At 38.9% G+C, this 21,382-nt stretch overlaps 1 protein-coding gene across 2 annotated transcripts in view; it reads left to right on the top strand.

Annotated features, from left to right (window-relative positions):
• LOC134338219 (protein argonaute-4) overlaps positions 1-21,382 on the top strand; it is an 81,516-nt gene that overhangs the window by 48,961 nt on the left and 11,173 nt on the right. For both annotated transcript variants that reach the window (XM_063033896.1, XM_063033895.1), the window contains exons 11-16: positions 5,104-5,237; positions 5,666-5,850; positions 7,022-7,181; positions 8,212-8,302; positions 11,042-11,266; positions 11,724-11,858. In XM_063033896.1, the coding sequence (XP_062889966.1) occupies positions 5,104-5,237; positions 5,666-5,850; positions 7,022-7,181; positions 8,212-8,302; positions 11,042-11,266; positions 11,724-11,858 (930 nt within the window). The remainder of the gene's footprint in view (positions 1-5,103; positions 5,238-5,665; positions 5,851-7,021; positions 7,182-8,211; positions 8,303-11,041; positions 11,267-11,723; positions 11,859-21,382) is intronic.

Genomic DNA, 21,382 nt, shown 5'->3' with positions numbered 1-21,382 from the left:
GGGTTAAATTTTTAAATAGTTTTTTTGAGTAGGGAGAGCATCTTGTGCACTGCTTTTGGAAGATTTCCCTCTCCCCCCCCCCACCCCAAAGAATATTGTTTCAAATTTGTAACAATGGTACAGAAACTGCAGATGCTGGAGATATTCAGTAAGTCAGGCAATGTCCAGAAAGATAGACATACAGTTGACATTTCAGGTATTTAACCTTGTATCAGAACTCTAGACAGCACTGCCTTGAAGAGTTCTACATCATATTGTTAGTTTACTCTGGCTTGGAGTTCCACACACAGAACAAAGTGATTAAATCATTCTTTTTAATCAGAACAGTGTATTTATGTATACTAGAATTTTAGTTGAAGCATCGTTATTTATTATTGTCTTTTAACCGGTTAACTTTATTAAATTTTCATAAATGCCCGTGATTCATTCACATCATACTATATAATAACAAATTGTAAATTCAAGTTTGAAACTTCCTTTTCCATAGAATTTGAAAGTAGAAGATGTGTTCAATTGTAATTGTCAGTTAAAGTTTATAAGTATGGCCTTTTGAATAAATTCCCACAAAAGTCAGCTCAGCCTTTTTTTTCCCACTTTATTATTTAAACCAGTGAAATAAGGAATTTAAGCATTTTTACCATAAAATCTAATTTTCAAATTAATCTTAACAATTATAAGTGGTGATTTTCTTAATTTGGGTGGTATTTTTATCCATTACAAAATCTTTTCCTAAAGACAGGTCCTTTGTATATACTGGACAAGTACTATAGATATGGATGTTGATGTATCTTCCCTCACACTTACATGAGTCCTATTAAAAAGAAGTTTTTGTCTTTGTTTTGCTTAGACATATGCATATGTAAGAAAATGAATAATTTTCCCTGTCTTCAAGATAACATGATTGAAATGTCATTTTTATTCTTGCATCAACATGTTAAGTAATTAATTTCAGTTATAAAATGCTGATTTTTTCAGTTCTCATTCATTTCTCATTCTTAAGTTGCCCTCCATGCACCATGGGTTAGGTGGACAATGACAACAAAATAGTCAAAGTTACTTCATATCGACATTCACTTTTTAAAGGCCAGTTAAAAAATATACTCCTTTTGATATCCCTTCTGTGGCCATCTTTGCTCTCTGTACCAGTTTCTACATTCCTTTCCTTACTACAAAGGTTTGTGTTCTTTTAAGATTGCCTAGTTGCAACAAGCATGCTTTCAAAAGACAGCTTTACAGAATGCGTTTGAGTAAAATGCAAAGCCTTAAATTCTTGTTAGATAATCAAAGTCTGTGTCCTTGTTGGAAAAGTTGCTGATTAGAGTCTGAATTTGTAACTTAGATGTTAGCCTACACTGGGGAAGAATAAAAACTAACTAAATGCCTTTTCCTTTGACTACATTTGCATTCCTATTTTAAAAGACTGGACATGAGTATTAAATAGGTTGGCCTTTGTGCGATATATTTTTCCTTGGATTTTGTCATTGCTGTTAAATTTACTCTGCTAAGTGGAATTCGGTTACTGCATAAAAGATTACCTTTTCAATGCTCCTAACTCATGATTGCCATGATAAAATTATCCAGTGTTTTCTTTTGAATGTTTGCATCCTGAGGTATTAGCTGGAAATGCCTTCATGTTTGACATTGCTTCTGATGGTTTAGAGACATTGAGGTAATTCCAGGAGACCAATTAAATAATAACAGTTTGAACTAGTAAAGGACTTGTGAAAAGTGTTAGCCTCCTTCCTTATGAAAAGAGAGGTTCTAAAATCTGTGGAAAGACCTTTCTTCAAATGTTTGGGATTCGTATCTAATGTAGCTAATAGAATAAAGGCAAGAATGAGGACTCCACTGTATGGATAGATTAGAGAAGATAGGATTATTTGGCTTTAGCAGGGACAAAATTTATAATTAGAACAAGAGTAAAGACATTGTTATCCTAGAGCCTACTCTGATACTTGGGAAGATGCTGGCTATTACTCTGCCTTCCTACTTTTCTGCTGTATAACTCCTGGGCTGAATCGCCATTCATTCAGCCAATCACAAGCATGTAAGTCTTTTAAGTACTGCATTTGCTGAGTATCAATGTGTGTGTCCTCTACTCCATCAGAAAACTACATGTGTAGTTCAATGCAATGCCCATTACTGAGACTTTCCAGCAATATGTAAGGAATTGGCCCTTAGATCCTGAGCTGGATCATGCCTGGAATGGGATTGAAGCCTCCATTCATTTGAATGGGGATTTTTAACCTAAAGAAAGTAGAAGGTACATTTTTTTAAATCATTGTACTTTAATTTTTCCTATGTGTTTTATTGAATTTTCATTTAACCTTTTAAATATGTTTTTATGTGTATTATCTGTATTACTTACAGTATTCGTATATAAGAAACATTTAAAAAGTGCTTATCAGCTTTGACAAAAGACACTTAAACTTCTGTCAAAGCATTGCGAGGGCAAGGCCTCTAGATTAGAGCCCTTTATGAAGTCACTGGAGTTCATCCCTCTACTTGTAGGTAGGTTTGGGTGGGCAGGAATCATGTGCAGCAGTTATCCAATGGGCCTGATTCGAGAAGATCTACTTCATTATCGCTTGGTTCCATAATATTCAAAAAACAACTGTGCTTTGTACCTGCAGCTCCCTTGAGGTTAGAGAATTTCAGTGAATCCGTAAAAATGTCCCTATATTCTACAGATATGTGATCCCCCAATTTTTTTGTGTCTCCATATAGGGACTCTGCATTTGTTAAAAAGCCTTAAAAGGTTTTTTTTACTTGTAACAATTCAAAGTTGTTGAGTGATTGTTAATAAATCCAAAAGCTTGCAGTTTTTTTTAGCATAATACTGTAACCAACTAAGTTGATTGATCCAGAGTTGAGGAAGATTTGATAGGTGTTCAAGATCAAGAATGGTTCTGATATTATAAACCTGGCATTGCAGTTAACAGCCAGAGGCACATGTTTAAGACTCAAAATATCCAGGAACTGAAATTATTATCAAATCACAAATGTACTGCTTGTAAATGCTGTGGAATATTTGTTCGATTCCTGCATAGAATGGAAGCAAAACTAGGGCAATGAGTGTGATAAATTAGTTATTTTTAGAGGGAATTGACACAATGGGTTAAATAGCCAGCAGTGCAGTGCAATTTTGAATTTGCTTTTCAGGTGCTGCCAAGAGGCCAGGGGACAATTGTGGCCTGCTATAATGTACTTTATCAAAATTGCTTTATATTTTTTGGGGGGGAGATAAACATGCTCCTTAAATTCTAACCTTAATTTAGCATCATTGTTTGACTTGTTCAAGAGAAATTTAATTCCCCTGAGGTCACAGTCCCAAGTTTCCTTTTCAGGTAAAGAATGGTGACATGCATATTGTAGAGAAGCCTTTGACAAGAGTTTAAGACTAGTGTAAGAGTAATAAGTCCATCTACACTTGTATTGAGTTTGAGTCCACTCTTAAGATGCTGGGTAGAGATTTGATCTTGTGTAGGGAAAGTCATATTTGGAAGAAAGAATCACTGGAATGCTTTGAGGTAAAAGTGTTGTCCTGTAAGGAAAGAATTTGTTAGAAATTAGAGGGATAAGTATTGCCATTAAAATCTTCTATTCTTAATGCAAAGTGCTGAGAGGCTCATTTCCTTGCCCTTGTAATCTTAGGTAAAGGAATTGTAGGATGATCATGTTGGATGGAGATGGGGATTCTCACTGAAGACTGTGGATCTTTTAAATTCTGTGTGATTGATAAAAGTTTGGACAGTAAGGGAAATAAAAAAATATAGAACTGAATGATCTTATTTGAATGGTGGAATAAATTACTCCTACTTTTCCTTTTTTTAATCTTCATGACACTGAAATATTGAAATGTAAATGATACTGCAAACCCTGTTTTGTGGGACTTATTTTTAATCATGGTGTGTGAAGAGGAAACACTTATAGTAGTAGAACAGGGACAGCTGGCATGCTTCTCAAAATATTTCACATTTTCTTCATAGATAGCACTCTGACCACAACAATACAATTATTTATTTGTGGGTTTTTTTGCATTGTAGCCCTTATTTGTACAAAATTCTCAAGTATATTCAATATTTTGCAGAGGCTATATCTGTACTTTGACTTTGCTTAACAATATATTTGATTTTGCTGTATTGTAGTAACTTTGATATTGAATAACATTCCAGTCTATGTCCATATTTACTGTTAACTTTTATTTCTGAATTCTTTACCAACAGTCTATCAAAAAGATCAGAAGAATAATTCCCTCTGTGTAGAGGAAAGGGCATTGAAATTTCATTGCTTTACCCTACAATACTTTCCTCTTCTGGTCCAAAGAACTGAAGATGGCTGTGTAGGATTCTAACAATTGTACATGGGAATGAAAAGATTCTGGCTGAAGCCTTCCAAGGGGACTGTTTATTTATGGGTGGAATTGGGTGGGGGAGAAGGAAGTTTTCCATGATTGGATTTGGGCACTCTATCCCATGGTAGGTGGAGGCAATTTATTTGAAGAATGAGGATTATTCTACATGGATAGTAGTATACCTTGATTCTTCATGAATTGGTATAAATATTATTTTGCATTTTAAGTTGATGGGTTTGTTTGCAGCAGAGCTAAGATTTAATTGGTTTATTTACAGAATTAATAGATTCAATTAGAATTGTTATAGTGTTCATATTTAAGTAGTAACCTGTTTTAGAAATAATTTCTTAATCCTTTATGTTTGGCTAGCTGACTTTTTGCACATTTCATGCTCTACTGTAAAACAAATAGAAATTTGCTCGATAATATACCATCTAAGGATTTTGGGAATTGGTATTTGTAATTCATATTGGAGTTCAATATGGTGCTTGCTGTGCTAAGCATGTATGACATTCCAAAACAAAAAATGGATAGCTGATGGCCATTAAAGAGTCACATTGACTAGATTATATCAATTATTCTAGATGATCTTAATTTCACATCTTTGGAAGTAATTTTCCATTTATATTTTGCAGTTCACAGTAGGAATAGTGCAAAGAAACAGAAGTAATCTTTCTATTAAGATGTAATTGTTAATTGTCTTTAACAGGTTTCTTTTCACCTTCCCAACCCCTGTGCATTTATTTCAGAATAAGACTGTTGCTACCCCAAACCAGGGGGTATGGGACATGAGAGGCAAACAGTTCTATGCTGGCATTGAGATTAAAGTCTGGGCAGTTGCCTGCTTTGCACCACAGAAACAGTGCCGGGAGGAAGTTCTAAAGTAAGGATCCTTTCATTTACACAATGAAGCATTCATTGCTAGATTTGTTGGAAAGCACCAATGTCAAAAATAGAAAAGAGCATTTTTTTCCCCAAAAAACTGGGTTAATAGTTTCATTTCAATATATGGTTTTCTGTACTTTGCGTGATTAAGTTTTGAATTAAAATATACCTGTTCTAAATATCATTTTTATTTACATTAATACCTTTTGAAAAAAATTATCTATTTCAAATTTGTTTTTAAAATTTTATTAAGCAAAAAGGGAATTATTTTGACTGAAATGAGTTGAAACATTTAATGGGTGGTGGTAAAATTTTTTTGCACAATTTCAAATTATCTTGCGAGTGCAGATGCAAAGCATTAAAAAAATAACTTGTACTGCTTGATTTTTTATTTTATTTTTTTGCTGTTTCTTCTTTCTCCTTTAGGAATTTTACTGATCAACTACGTAAAATTTCCAAAGATGCTGGAATGCCTATTCAGGGTCAGCCATGTTTCTGTAAATATGCACAAGGTGCAGACAGTGTAGAACCGATGTTTAAGCACTTGAAGATGACTTATGTTGGTCTGCAATTGATTGTAGTCATCCTCCCCGGGAAGACTCCTGTTTATGGTATGTGTGTAATGAGTATAATGTAACAATAACTCCAGTGGGTATTACATTACAAGGTAGTGTTTGGGTGCTAATAGAGTCAAAATAGATCAACTTTAAATGCAGAAATGATCAAACCATTTGCTTTTCAGCTCTATAGTCATCTCAATTTATCTAAAAGGCAAGTTAGAACAGTAACAGACATTTATGGGAATGCTTTGGTTTGTCGTAACTTTTGGGTTTTGTGCAGTGTTAACATATCTGCAAAATCTTCATACCATGAGTTTCCCATCAAGCAGGATTTTTTTAAAATAAAGAGTAGGAAATCCAAGTTCAAAAGGTATTCAACTTGGAGTACTATCCACAAAACAGTTAGTAATTTTGTAAGGATCTTTTGGTAAATTGTTAGCTTATCCTTTTGTGCAATAATATTTGTACCGGGTATTAAGTTGAAAAGTTAGAAACTTCTAAACAATAATGTAACATCATTCTGTATAATGAAGTACCTAATTGGATGGCATACTTGAAGTTAAATTCTCTAGGTTTAGTCTTCCATCTCTGGACTAATTATTTTTCATCCAGACTTGCTTTATTCAGGGGATTGTTAAGCTCTCTAAAATATTACTATTTGATCATTTCATCTCCTTGTTATGTTGGTGTTTAGTACCATTATAGTCTAATACATCTTACTCACAAAAAACAAATGAAACCATATCATGTAATTAATATTTAATGATCACAACTGTAAAAATTTCTTGAAACAAAATCATTCTGCAAGGTTTTTACATGCTCAAAAATAAAATATTTCACAAGATACGGAGATACAGGAGATTATATACAAGATCTGAAACAAAAAAGCAACCTACTAGAGGAACTTAGCGGGTCAGGCGGCTTCTGTTGAGGTAAAGAGATAGTTGACATTTCAAGTTGAGATCCTATATCATAATGGATTCTAGGTCCTGATGCAAGGTCTCAACCTGAAACATTAACTCTCACTTTGCCTCCACAGGTGCTGCTTGACTTGCTGAATTCCTCCAATGGTTTGTGATTTTTTAAAATATATTCTCAAAGACATCCATATTTAATTTAAAAATATTATAGTCAACTGAAAGCTTTCCTATTTTGGAAAAGTTTCAAGTTGGATGTTCCTGCAGAAGACTTCATTTTAAAATGTTTATGTACTTGTCTCCAGCTGAAGTAAAACGTGTGGGAGACACGTTGTTGGGAATGGCCACGCAGTGTGTTCAGGTGAAGAATGTAGTCAAAACATCCCCCCAGACATTATCAAATCTTTGCTTGAAGATTAATGCAAAACTTGGTGGAATAAATAATGTCCTCGTACCTCACCAGCGGTGAGTTCTGTCTGCATTATTTTCATATTACTTTTCATTTTAATAACTTGTGTAGCTATATAAAGTGTTTTACGTAATGTCTATTCCTATTAAGTTGTTTTCCACATGATACCTTTGAAGTTCATTCATGTGCAAAGACCAACATAGCAGTTCTAAGTCAAAAATATATTTGTAATGACAGAACACTAATATTGTTAGTTTAATGAGAAACATTGAGCAGGACAACTGTGAAATGTAAAACAATAGTAATAAACAAATAGAAACAAAATAAGGTTGCATTCCCAAATAAAGTAACCTGCTAACTCTGTACATTCAATCTAGATATTTTTAAATCATACTAAATAAATGTTTAAAAAGTTAGTGAGGGAAATTTGTATTTGGGAAGAATGCTTAAAACTAATTGTATGATTCATTTTTTATTTTCTTTATACAATTTTATTCATTCCTCTTTGCCACCATGATGAAAAGAACACTTCTAATGTCAATAGTTTCAAACATTTATTAGATTTGTAAGCATGTAGAACCAAAGAGAATGCAGCTCCTTTGTTATTTTCTACAATTATGTCTGCATCACAATTGCACTTTAAACACTAAAAAGCGTGTTATTCTAATTGATTGACAGTATCCAATGGGGGTAGGGAGGGTACATATCTTTAATAATTTGCTAAATCCAACCACTACCCTACCCCTCCACACACCCCCACCACCACTAATTTATAATATCCTCTCTGAGCCACGATACATGTATTCACTCCAGTGCCTAGTGTCACTTTATGGGCATACAATCAATGTATATAAGCTATTTAATTTATTTATGTTTATTATGTTCTCATTATTCTTTATTGTGTTTTTTGATACTGCATCAAATCCGGAGTAACAATTATTTTGTTTTCCTTTGAACTTGTGTACTGGAAATTACATTAAACAATCTTGAATCTTAATGATAATTCCTTAGATTATACCCATCAGTTACTTCACTGTTGACTCTTAGTGTTACATTTTAAAAGATGGAAATTTTTGTTGTACATAGACCATCTGTATTCCAGCAACCAGTCATCTTCTTGGGAGCTGATGTCACACACCCACCAGCTGGAGATGGCAAGAAACCCTCAATTGCTGCAGTAAGTTCAATTTGATAGTCGGAAACTAAGTCTGCCAGCTCGGGTGGGGGGGTGGTGTGGGCAGGGGGTTGGGGGGAGAAATATTGATTAACCTGAAACACTGTTAGAGACTGCTCAGAATGCAACCATGTAAACTTGGATATTCTTAACCTTGCACAGACAGTCATGTAGAGAAAATTCAGCCAGAATGCCACCTTAGTTTTAAAAAAAAATGTTACAATGTCATTATGGAATTATTGTCAGAAGAAAGCCATCACTCTTCGAGCAACCAGTTGTAATCTTGATCACTGATGCCATGCACTTGTTAGCAGGAGATGCCAGCTTATAGTCCTCTCCAGAGTCAGATTGCCAGCTGACAATTATTTGGGTCTCTGTAGTGGGAGAAATACAGGTAACACAATAACATCTACCTATGGAATCAACCAGCTGTTGTGCAATTGACTCCTGGCGTGAGGAGAGTTGAGAGAAGGGTAAAAGCAAGTATGTTTTGTAGCTTGGAAATGACTTTTTTTTAAAGTAAGTCTTTATACTGGATAAATGGTCATTATATTTCATGCAGGACTGTGCAAAAGTTTTAGGCACATATATGTAGCTAGGGTGCACAAGTCTTTTGCACGGTACTGTATTTGTCAATCTGGAGTGGAGAGTGAGTTTGTAAATCTGGTGGGAGCAAAGGATGTTGGGAATGGCAAGGGTTGAGTGCTGCGGGAGGGGGGAGGTGAGAGTGCAGACACAACCAATCCTTAGACACCAGGTAAGGTTATTTGCTTCTAAGCAATTGGTTTAATGATCATTACAGAATGTCCCTCTGGTGCTTCCCTCTCCCTTCTCCTTTAACCAACCATGATTCCCCTCTCCCTGCCCCCTTCCCACTCTCAGTCCACAATAGAGACCCACATCAGAAGGTTTCTCATCACATACATCATGAGTTTTTTTTCAGCAGCAGCAGTACAGTGCAATACATAAATTTGTTGCAGTAGTATGCAAAATTCTTGGGCACCCTATCTATTAATATATATGTGCCTAAGACGTTGGCACGTATATACAGTGCCTTTAAAAAGTATTCACTCCCCTTGAAAGTTTTCATGTTTTATTGCTTTGCAACATTGAATCATAGTGGATTTGATTGGTTTTTTTTTGGCACTGATCAACAGAAAAAGACTCCTGTGTCAAATCGAAAACCGATCTCTACGAAGTGATCTAAACTAATTACAAATATAAAACACAGAACAATTGATTGCATGAGTATTCACCCCCTTTAATATAACACACCAGACCATCACTGGTGCAGTCAGTTGGTTTTAGAAGTCACATAATTAGTTAAATGGAGATCTGTTTTTGGAGACCTGTGTGCAGTCAAGGTGTTTCAATTGACTGTAGTAAAAATACACTTGTATCTGAAAGCTCCAGCTGCTGGTGATTTCAGTATCTTGTCAAAAACTACACCATGAAGACAAAAGAACACTCCAAGTAACTCCACAAATTGGTTATTGAAAAGCACAAATCGGGATGTGGAAAAATTTTTTGTATCTAAGACACTGAATATCTCTTGGAGTACAGTTAAGTCAATCATCAAGAAATGAGAAGAATAGGGCACAGCTGTAAATCTGCCAAAAGCAAGCTGTCCTCAAAACCTGTGTGACTGTTCAAGAAGTGGACTAGTGAGGGAGGCCACCTATGTCAGCTCTGGAGGAGTTACAAGCTTCAGTGGCTGAGATGGGAGAGACTCCATATACAACAACTGTTGCCCGAGTGCTTCACCTGGCACAGCTTTATGGAAGAGTGGCAAAGAGAAAGCCACTGCTGGGGAAAAAAACTCTCATGACATCTCGACTAGTTTGCCAGAACGCATGTAGGAAACTCTGAAGTCAGCTAGAAGAACATTCTATGGTTGGATGAAACCAAAATTGAGCTTTTTGGCCATCAGACTGAATGCTATGTTTGGCGTAAGCCAAACCCTGCACATTATCAAAAACACACCATCCCTACCGTGAAGCATGGTGGTAGCTGCATCATGCTGTGGGGATACTTCACTGCAGCAGGCCTTGGAAGGCTTGTGAAGGTAGAGGGTAAAATGAATGCAGCCTGGAGCAAAACCTGATGCAGTCTGCAAGAGAACTGTGACTTGGCATAAAACCAAAGCTACACAGGAATGGCTTAAAAACAACAAAGTTATGTGCTGGAGCAGCCAAGTCAGAGTCTAGACTTCAATCCAATTGAGAATTTGGGGCTGGACTTAAAAAGGGCTGTTTGTTCATGCTCCCCATGCAATCTGACAGTGCTTGAGCAGTTTTGTAAAGACGAATGAGGAAAAATTATAGTGTCCAGATGTGCAAAGCTGATAGAGACCAATCCACACAGCTGAAATTGCTGCCAAAGATGCATCTTCTAAATATTGACTTGAAGGGGGGTGAGTAATTATGCAATCAATTGTTTTGTGTTTAATAATTTTAAATAAATTTAGACCCAATTTGTAGAAATTTGTTTTCACTTTGACATGGAAGTTTTATTCTGTGATCAATGTCAAAAAAGTCAAACTAAATCCACTGTGATTCAATGTTGTAAAATAACAAAATATGAAAACTTGTAAGGAGGGGTGAATGCTTTTTATGGGCACTGTATATTCCATTAATAACATAGTATTCAAAGAAAATTTTTCTTCCTTCAGTTGTCTCTAAAATTAAGATAGGGTTTGTCCCTCAGAGCTGTAATATTGATTTTAGTTCATTTGTTTTCTAGGTGGTTGGTAGTATGGATGGACATCCCAGTCGATACTGTGCAACAGTGCGTGTGCAGACATCAAGGCAAGAAACATCTCAGGACCTTCTCTTCAGTCAAGAAGTAATCCAGGATCTGTCCAACATGGTGCGTGAGCTTCTAATTCAGTTTTACAAGTCAACTCGCTTCAAGCCTACACGTATCATCTACTACAGGGGTGGAGTATCTGAAGGACAAATGAAACAGGTTTGTATTTGTGTTATTGGGGTGCTTTCTGAATCACTTATTGCATTTTCCAACATTGATAAATCTCTGCAACTGTGTACTTTAGACTGAGCCATATATCTGCGGCTTTTCTTGTCTGTGTTGATTGTTTTGGAGGGAAGCATCTCATTATCTTGCTTCGCTTCACAATAATTCAACCAATAGCTGAACTGAAACAGACAAGTCCTTGAAATGATTAACATTTGGTTTTGAAGGCTTGAAAGCAGCTCACTTAGCTTGGAAGAATAATTTGACTGGATTGGACTGCTCTACTTTTACATTGAGTACTTGTGGGCATTTTACATAGGTTGTTACTGAAAGTGTTGTGGGGTGTGAAAATAATACTGAAAAGTTAACTAATGGCAATAATGTTGAAATCAATTAAATGTTCCTGCTGTTTCAGTTGTGTAATTTTATTCTTATTTAAACTTGAACTTAGGTTGCCTGGCCTGAGCTTATTGCTATTCGAAAAGCCTGTATTAGTTTAGAGGAAGACTACAGACCTGGCATAACGTACCTTGTTGTTCAAAAACGACACCATACTCGACTATTCTGTGCTGACAGAAGTGAAAGGGTAAGTGTTCTAGAATGCAAATTGTTACAGTTTGGGTAAATGCACCTGTAGTTCTGAAATTCATTTGTATACCACAAGAATTATCATTTGCTTAACCCAACTACATAGGAGTATTGGTGAAGCAGATGAACAACCTATTGTTCCCATCTGATCACTTTTCCATGACACCACCTGGAAATTCTGCAGGTGTGAAGCTAGATTGTAGCACCACAGTGAAGCTTCCAAAATTTAATAGTCTACAAATCACAATCCTGCCCTGCATTTTTTTAAACAAACTTGCTAGAAATCTAAGACTTCCTAATACAAATGTTTTCTTTTCTACAGGAAAAAAAAGGATAGTATTGTTAAACAGTGAATGAAACTACACTAGTTTTCTTTTCATAGAATTTTATTTTCCATTGATGGCCTGGTATTTGTTTTTAAATAATGAATGCTCTCTCTATAAGACCATATAAGAGCAAAGTCAGGCTATTTGGCCCATGGCGTTATCATGGCTGATCCAATTTTCCTCTCAACCCCAATCTATTGTCTTCTCCCCATATCCCTTCACACCCTGACCAATCTAGAATCTGTCAGCCTCTGCCTTAAATAATACATAAAGACTTGGCCTCCAAAGCTGCTTGGGGCAAAGAATTCCACAGATTCACTACTCGCTGGCTGAAGAACTCTCTCCTCACCTCCATTCTAAAAGGACGCCCCTCTATTTTGAGGCTGTATCCTCTGGTCAGTATGGACTCTCCCGCCATATCCACTCTATCAAGGCCTCTCCATATCCACTCTATCAAGGCCTTTCATCATTTGATAGGTTGTAATGAGGTCACACCTCAATCTTCTGAATTGTAGCGAATACAGGCCCAGAACCATCAAACGTTCTTCATATGACAAGCTATTTAATTGTGGAATCATTTTCATGAACTTCCATTAGACCACAAGACAGAGGAGTAGAAGTAGGCCATTCAGCCCATCTAGTAAAGTAAGGAGGCATGGAATCCAAGGGGGCATTGCTTTGTGGATCCAGAACTGGCTTGCCCATAGAAGGCAAAGAGTGGTTGTAGATGGGTCATATTCTGCATGGAGGCTGGTGACCAGTGGTGTGCCTCAGGGATCTGTTCTGGGACCCCTGCTCTTCATGATTTTTATAAATGACCTGGATGAGGAAGTGGAGGGTTAGGTTTGTAAGCTTGCTGATGACACAAAGGTTGGAGGTGTTGTGGACAGTGTGGAGGGCTGTCAGAGGTTACAGTGGGACATTGATAGGATGCAAAACGGGGCTGAAAAATGGCAGATGGAGTTCAACTCAGATAAGTGTGAGGTGGTTCATTTTGGTAGGTCAAATAAGATGGCGGAATATAGTATTAATGGTAAGACTCTTGGCAGTCTGGAGGATCGGAGGGATCTTGGGGACCGAGTCCATTGGACACTCAAAGCTGCTGTGCAGGTTGACTCTGTGGTTAAGAAGGCATACGGTGCATTGGCCTTCATCAGTCGTGCGATTGAGTTGTCAAGGGCCTTCTGAAAGTCCAAGTACACGACATCAAGCAATTCTCCTTTGTCTATCCTGCTTGTTATTTCTTCAAAGAATTCCAACAAATTTGCCAGGCAAGATTTTTCCTTGAGGAAACCATGTTGACTAAAGCCTATTTTATCATGTGCCTCCAAGTATACCCTGAGACCTCATCCTTAATAATCGACTCCAATGTCTTCCCAACCACTGAGGTCAGACTAATTGACCTGTAGTTTCATTTCTTCTGTCTCTCTCCCTTCTTGAAGAGTGGAGTGACATTTGCAATTTTCCAGTCTTCTGGAACCATTCCAAAATCTACTGAGTTTTGAAAGATCATTACTAACAACTCCACAATCTCTTCAGCCACCCTCTTTCAGAACTCTGGGGTGTACACCATTTGATCCAGAATCAGGTTTATTATCACTGGCATGTGACGTAAAATTTGTTAACTTAGCAGCAGCAGTTCAATGCAATACATAATATAGAAGAAAAAAAACAATAAAATAATAATAAATAAGTAAATTAATTACAGTATACGTATATTGAGTAGATTAAAAATAGTGCAAAAATAAAAATACTATATATTTTAAAAAGTGAGGTAGTGTCCAAGGATTCAATGTCCATTTAGGAATCAGATGGCAGAGGGGAAGAAGCTGTTCCTGAATTGCTGAGTGTGTGCCTTCAGGCTTCTGTACCTCCTCCCTGATGGTAATAGTGAGAAAAGGGCATGCCCTGGATGCTGGAGGTCCTTAATAATGAACACTGCTTTTTTGAGATACCACCCCTTGAAGATGTCCTGGGTACTTTGTAAGCTAGTACCCAAGATGGATCCAACTAAATTTACAACCCTCTGCAGCTTCTTTCAGTCCTGTGCAGTAGCCCCTCTCCCCATACAAGACAGTGATGCAGCTTGTCAGAATGCTCTCCACAGTACATCTATAGAAGTTTTTGAGTGTTTTTGTTGACATACCAAATCTCTTCAAACTCCTAATGAAGTAAAATCTCTGTCTTACCTTCTTTTTAACTGCATCAATAAGTTGGGTCCACGTTAGATCCTCAGAGATCTTGACACCCAGGAACTTGAAACTGCTCACTCTCTCCGCTTCTGATCCCTCTATGAGGATTAGTATGTGTTCCTTCATCTTACCCTTCCTGAAGTCCACAATCAACTCTTTCGTCTTACTGATGTTGAGTGCCAGGTTGTGGCTGCGACACCACTTCACTAGTTGGCATATCTCATTCCTGTACGCTCTCTCGTCACCACCTGAGATTCTACCAACAATGGTTGTATTGTCAGCAAATTTATAAATGATATTTGAGCTATGCCTAGCCAAACAGTCATGGGTATATAGAGAGTAGAGCAGTGGGGTAAGCACATACCCCTGAGGTGCACCAGTGTGGATTGTCAGTGAAGAGAAGATGTTATCACCATAGAAACCATAGAAACTACAGCACAGAATCAGGCCTTTTGGCCCTTATTGGCTGTGCCCAACCATTTTCTGCCTAGTCCCACTGACCTGCACATGGACCATATCCCTCCATACACCTCCCATCCATGTATCTGTCCAATTTATTCTTAAATGTTAAAAAAGAACCCACATTTACCACCTCATCTGGCAGCTCATTCCATACTCCCACCACTCTCTATGTGAAGAAGCCCCCCCAATGTTCCCTTTAAACTTTTCCCCCCTCACCCTTAACCCATGTCCTCTGGTTTTTTTCTCCCCTTGCCTCAGTGGAAAAATCCTGCTTGCATTCACTCTATCTATACCCATCATAATTTTATATACCTCTATCAAATCTCCGCTCATTCTTCTACGCTCCAGGGAATAAAGTCCTAACCTATTCAACCTTTCTCTGTAACTGAGTTTCTCAAGTCCTGGCAACATCCTTGTAAACCTTCTCTGCACTCTTTCAACCTTATTTATATCCTTCCTGTAATTTGGTGAACAAAACTGAACACAATACTCTAGATTCGGCCTCACCAATGCCTTATACAACCTCATCATAACATTCCAGCTCTTATACTCCATACTTTGATTAATAAAGGCCAATGTACCAAAAGCTCTTTTTACGACCCTATCTACCTGTGACGCCACCTTTAGGGAATTTTGTATCTGTATTCCCAGATCCCTCTGTTCCACTGCACTCCTCAGTGCCTTACCATTAACCCTGTATGTTCTACCTTGATTTGTCCTTCCAACGTGCAATACCTCACACTTGTCTGTATTAAACTCCATCTGCCATTTTTCAGCCCATTTTTCCAGCTGGTTCAAGTCCCTCTGCAGGCTCTGAAAACCTTCCTCACTGTCTACTACACCTCCAATCTTTGTATCATCAGCAAATTTGCTGATCCAATTTAGCATATTATCATCCAGATCATTGATATAGATGACAAATAACAATGGACCCAGCACTGATCCCTGTGGCACACCACTAGTCACAGGCCTCCACTCGGAGAAGCAATTCTCTACTACCACTCTTTGGCTTCTTCCATTGAGCCAATGTCTAATCCAATTTACCATCTCTCCATGTATACCTAGCGACTGAATTTTCCTAACTAACCTCCCATGCGGGACCTTGTCAAAGGCCTTACTGAAATCCATGTAGACAATATCCACTGCCTTCCCTTCATCCACTTTCCTGGTAACCTCCTCGAAAAACTCCAATAGATTGGTCAAATATGACCTACCACACACAAAGCCATGTTGACTCTCCCTAATAAGTCCCTGTCTATCCAAATGCTTGTAGATTCTGTCTCTTAGTATTCCCTCCAATAACTTACCTACTACCGACGTTAAACTTACCGGCCTATAATTTCCCAGATTACTTTTCGATCCTTTTTTAAACAACCAATCTGCATATATTGTGATCTTCTGGTTAAGAAGTCAAGGATCCAATTGAAGAGGGAGGTACGGAGGCCCAGGTTCTGCAACTTCTCAATCAGGATTGTGGGAATGATGGTATTAAATGCTGAACCATAGTCGATGAACAGCATCCTGACGTAGGTGTTTGTGTTGTCCAGGTGGTCTAAAGCCGTGTGAAGAGCCATTGGGATTGTATCTGACGTTGACCTATTGTGGCGATAGGCAAATTACAATGGGTCCAGGTCCTTGCTGAGGCGGGAGTTCATTCTAGTCATGACCAACCTCTCAAAGCATTTCATCGCTGTAGATGTGAGTGCTACCGGGTGATAGTCATTGAGGCAGCTCACATTTTTCTTCTTATCTACCTTCAGGTGACTTACCTACCTTCAGTCCTTTCTGTTTTCCAAGAACCTTCTGTTTAATTATAGTAACTTCACACATTTCATGACCACTGACACCTGGATCTTCCACCATACTGCTAGTGTCTTCCACAGTGAAGGCTATTGCAAAATACTTATTCAGTTCATCAGCCATTTTGTTGTCCTCCATTACTACATAGGCATTTCTAGTGGTCCAATATCCACTCTTGTCTCTCTTTTACACTTGATGTTTATATTTTATTTTTAAATAGGCATTTAAAGCTAATTACTTTTTCATTTTGCTGAGAACCTTTGTTCTGTATACTATACCAGTCTATATCCCCGGTTGCCAACCATTTTAATTTTCCTTCCTATTCCCACAGCCTCCTTCACTGCTGGGTTGCGGTGAAATGCAAATGAGAAGAGCAGCATCTTGTATTCTGCATGGCAACCTGGTAGCATGAGGACTGAGTTCTCCAACTTCCAGTAACTGCTCTGCCTGGCCCCCAAGACCCATTTCTTTCTCCTCCCCCACCCTGTTCACCTGTCCATCACCTACTCCCTCCTCCCACTGGTTCCACTCCCACCTCCTTCCTATTATTCCATACTTCACCTTCCCCTCTATCAAATTTCATCATCTTCAGCTTTTTCTCACTTCCACCTTTCACCTCCCAGCTTTTAACACCATTCCCACTCTTCTCTCTATCTCCCTATCACCCTTTTATCTGGATTCATTTATCACCTGCCAGCTCTTGTTTCACCCCTTCCATCTACCTTTTTATACTGGGTGAAGAGTCTTGATCAGAAACATTGACTTTCCTGTTCTCTGCTGACCTGCTAAGTTCTTTCAGTGATTGTGTGTTACTACAAATTGCAGCATTCTATGTACCAGCACATTAAGGATTTCCAATCACTCTGGTTCTAGCAGACTGATAAACCATTGGCTTCTGATGTATAAACTGAAAAGCAGCATTTCCTGTGTTGGATATTTTCTCTTCATGGGCAATTGCTCGAAGCATTAACCAATGAAATGTCATCATGTTTAGTTAATTGGTAGTACTGGTTAGAGTGCTCCATAAATAGATATTTTACAAGTAGAGGTCCTCCTCATCTTTTGAACATCTTGCAAATATCTGTCTTTTATGTACAGCCTGTACAGACAATTAAATGCTTGGGAGACTGCCAGAATAGATTTGCCAGCTACTGCGGTCAGCAGGCATTTTCTGTTGACTGGGAACTCAGTTCACAATTGTATTTCTGACTTGCGAACTATTTGGATTGCAAACAGTTGATAGGAATGTAACCTTGTCATAACCTGGGAGGACCTGAAATCAACTCCTGCAATGCTTAACTATGGGAAGGAAAGCATGATTTTAAAAGCTAAAGAGATGGGATTGATAGTAAATAACAGAAAATTATTTTAGTTTTAATATTAGGTTCTGATATGAATAAATATTTCTAATGATAAATATTTGCTTATATATTTCCAAATAAAGATGCCAGATGGATAACTTCAAAAGATAGCAAAAGAAGATTAACAGTCAATGAATTAGAGGTCAACTTAATTTTCTTAAGGGTCCTTAAAGACAACAATCAGTAACTGCTTTATCCTTCCAGCTTTCCCACCCAACATGCCTACTAAGGGATAACCTGGCTACCACATGCCTGGCACTTGCACATAATTTATCCTTGACTCTACTGGTAACCTATCATTGTGTTTTCCTCCATTTTATTTGTCCACTTGAAAATGAGGTTTTATTGTAAATGATTGGACAAGCAGAGACTGTATGTCAATACAAAGGCAAATCCACCTTCTCCATACTGGAATTTACACATCTGGGTTCTGTAAGAATTTTCTTCTGTTCGCCCCATCCAAATGTGAGTAGTGGTGGTATGTTCCTTGATTCCTCCCTTTATTGTTCAACATGAGGATAAGACGTGAGAGAATAGGACCAATCAAGTGTGACAGTAGAAAGTGTGTATGGAACCAGAGGAGATAGCAGAGGTACTTAATGAATACTTTGCTTCCATATTCACTATGGAAAAGGATCTTGGCAATTGTAGGGATGACTTACAGTGGACAGAAATGCTTGAGCATGTAGATATTAAGGAAGAGAATGTGCTAGAGCTTTTGGAAAGCATCGAGTTGGGTAAGTCACCGGGACCAGAGGAGATGTACCCCAGGCTACTGTGGGAGGCGAGGGAGCAGATTGCTGAGCCTCTGGCAATGATCGTTGCATCATCACCATGGGAGAGGATTGGAGGGTTGCATATGTTGTTCCCTTATTCAAGAAAGGGAGTAGAGACAGCCCAGGAAATTACAGACCAGTGATTCTTACTTCAGTGGTTGGTAAGTTAATGGAGAAGATCCTGAGAGGCAGGATTTATGAACATTTGGAGAGGCAAATATGATTAGGAATAGTCAGCATGGCTTTGTGAAAGGCAAGTCGTGCCTTATGAACCTGGTTGAATTTTTTTGAGGATGTGACTAAACACATTGATGAAGGTTGAGCAGTAGATGTAGTGTATATGGATTTCAGCAAGGCATTTGACAAGGTACCCCATGCAAGGCTTATTGAGAGAGTAAGGAGGCATGGGATCCAAGGGGATATTGCTTTGTGGATCCAGAACTGGCTTGCCCACAGAAGGCAAAGAGTGGTTGTAGACAGGTCATATTCTGTATGGAAGTCAGTCACCAGTGGTGTGCCTCAGGGATCTGTTCTGGGACCCCTACTCTTCATGATTTTTATAAATGACCTGGATGAGGAAGTGGAGGAATGGGTTAGTAAATTTGCTGATGACACAAAGGTTGGGGGTGTTGTGGATAGCGTGGAGGGCTGTCAGAGGCTATAGCGGGACTTTGATAGGATACAAAACTGGGCTGAGAAGTGGCAGATGGAATTCAATCCAGATAAGTGTGAGGTGGTTCATTTTGGTAGGTCAAATATGGCAGAATATAGTATTAATGGTAAGACTCTTGACAGTGGGGAAGATCAAAGGGATCTTGGGGTCCAAGTCCATAGGACAATCAAAGCTGCTGTGCAGATTGACTCTGTGGCTAAGAAGGCATACGGTTCATTGGCCTTCATCAATCATGGGACTGAGTTTAAGATCCAAGAGGTAATGTTGCAGCTATATAGGACCCTGGTCAGACCCCACTTGGAGTACTGTGCTCAGTTCTGGTTGCCTCACTACAGGAAGGATGTGGAAACCATAGAAAGGGTGCAGAGGAGATTACCAGGATGTTGCCTGGATTGGGGAGCATGCCTTATGAGAATAGGTTGAGTGAACTCGGCCTTTTCTCCTTGGAGCGACGGAGGATGAGAGGTGACCTGATAGAGGTGTACAAGATGATGAGAGGCTTTGATCGTGTGGATAGTCAGAGGCTTTTTCCTAGGGCTGAAATGGCTAGCATGAGAGGGCACAGTTTTAAGGTGCTTGGAAGCAGGTACAGAGGAGATGTCAGGGGTAAGTTTTTTACAGAGAGTGGTGAGTGCGTGGAATGGGCTGCCGGCAACAGTGGTGGAGGTGGATACGATAAGGTCTTTTAAGAGACTCCTGGATAGGTACATGGAGCTTTGAAAAATAGAGGGCTGTGAGTAACCCTAGGTAATTTTGTAAGGTAAGGACATGTTCAGTGCAGCTTTGTGGGCCGCAGGGCCTGTATTGTGCTGTAGGTTTGCTATGTTTCTATGGGAGAACATTGACCTTCCTCAGTTGGTGCAAACAGTGCGTAGTAATCAGGAGGTGGTTTCATTGGCATGTTGACAGTGTATTGAATTTTGATAGGATCAGAAGTTGATGCTCCGAAGGATTACCCCTCTCATTTATATGCCACTATACTGCCCCCCTTTGAGGGTCCTACCAATGGGATAGATCTCTCCAAAGCAACACACACAAAATGCTGATGTAGCTCAGCTGTTCGGGCAGCACCTATGGAAATGAATAACCAAGCACTCATGCAAAGACCCTTCATCAGGACAGGAAAGGAAGAGGGGAGAAATCAGAATGAAAAAGAGGGAGGTGAGGAGGTCAAGCTAGAAGGTGATTGCTGAAGCTGGGTGTGTTGGGGAAGGGGGAATGAAGTAAAAAGCTAGGAAGTGATGTGGAAAAGGCAAAGGGGCTGGAGAAGAAGGAATCTGAGAGGAGAGTGGATCATGAGAGAAAGGGAAGGAGGAGGGGCACCAGTGGGAGGTGATAAGCAGGTGGGAAGAGTAAGAGGCCAGAGTGCAGAAATGAAGGGAAGGGAGAGGGGAAAATTACCATAAGTTGGAACCTACCTAGATGGAATATGAGGTGTTGCTCCTCCAAAGAATGGCCTCATCGTAGCAGAAGAGGCCATGGAATTGCATGTTGGAATGGAGATAGGAATTGAAATGGTTGGCCAGTGGGAAATTCTGCTTTTTATGGATGGAGTTGAGATGCTTTACAAAGCAGTCCTCTGATCTACGTCCGGTCTCTCCAGTGTAGAGGAGGCAGCACCAGGAGTGTCAGGAACAGTAAATGACCTCAGCAGATTCACATGTGAAGTAGGACTATTTGGGGCTCTGAATGGAGGTGAGGAAGGAGGTGAATGGGCAACTGTAGCATTTCTGCTTGCAGTCATGTGCCAGGAAAGAGATTAGTGAGGAGGGATGAATGCACTAGTGAATCACAGGGGGAGCAATCCCTGTGGAAAGCGGAGAGTGGGGGAAAATATGTGTTTCATGGTAGAATCCCATTGAAAATGTCACAGTTTGCAGAGAATGATATTTTGGATGTGGAGGCTCGTGGGATGGTAGGTGAGAACAAGAG

The sequence above is a fragment of the Mobula hypostoma genome, chromosome 26 (assembly GCF_963921235.1).
Source record: "Mobula hypostoma chromosome 26, sMobHyp1.1, whole genome shotgun sequence".
In the NCBI taxonomy this organism is placed as follows: Eukaryota; Metazoa; Chordata; class Chondrichthyes; order Myliobatiformes; family Myliobatidae; genus Mobula; species Mobula hypostoma.
The sequence above is the reverse complement of the archived record's forward strand: the minus strand, read 5'-3'. Positions and strand labels throughout refer to the sequence as shown.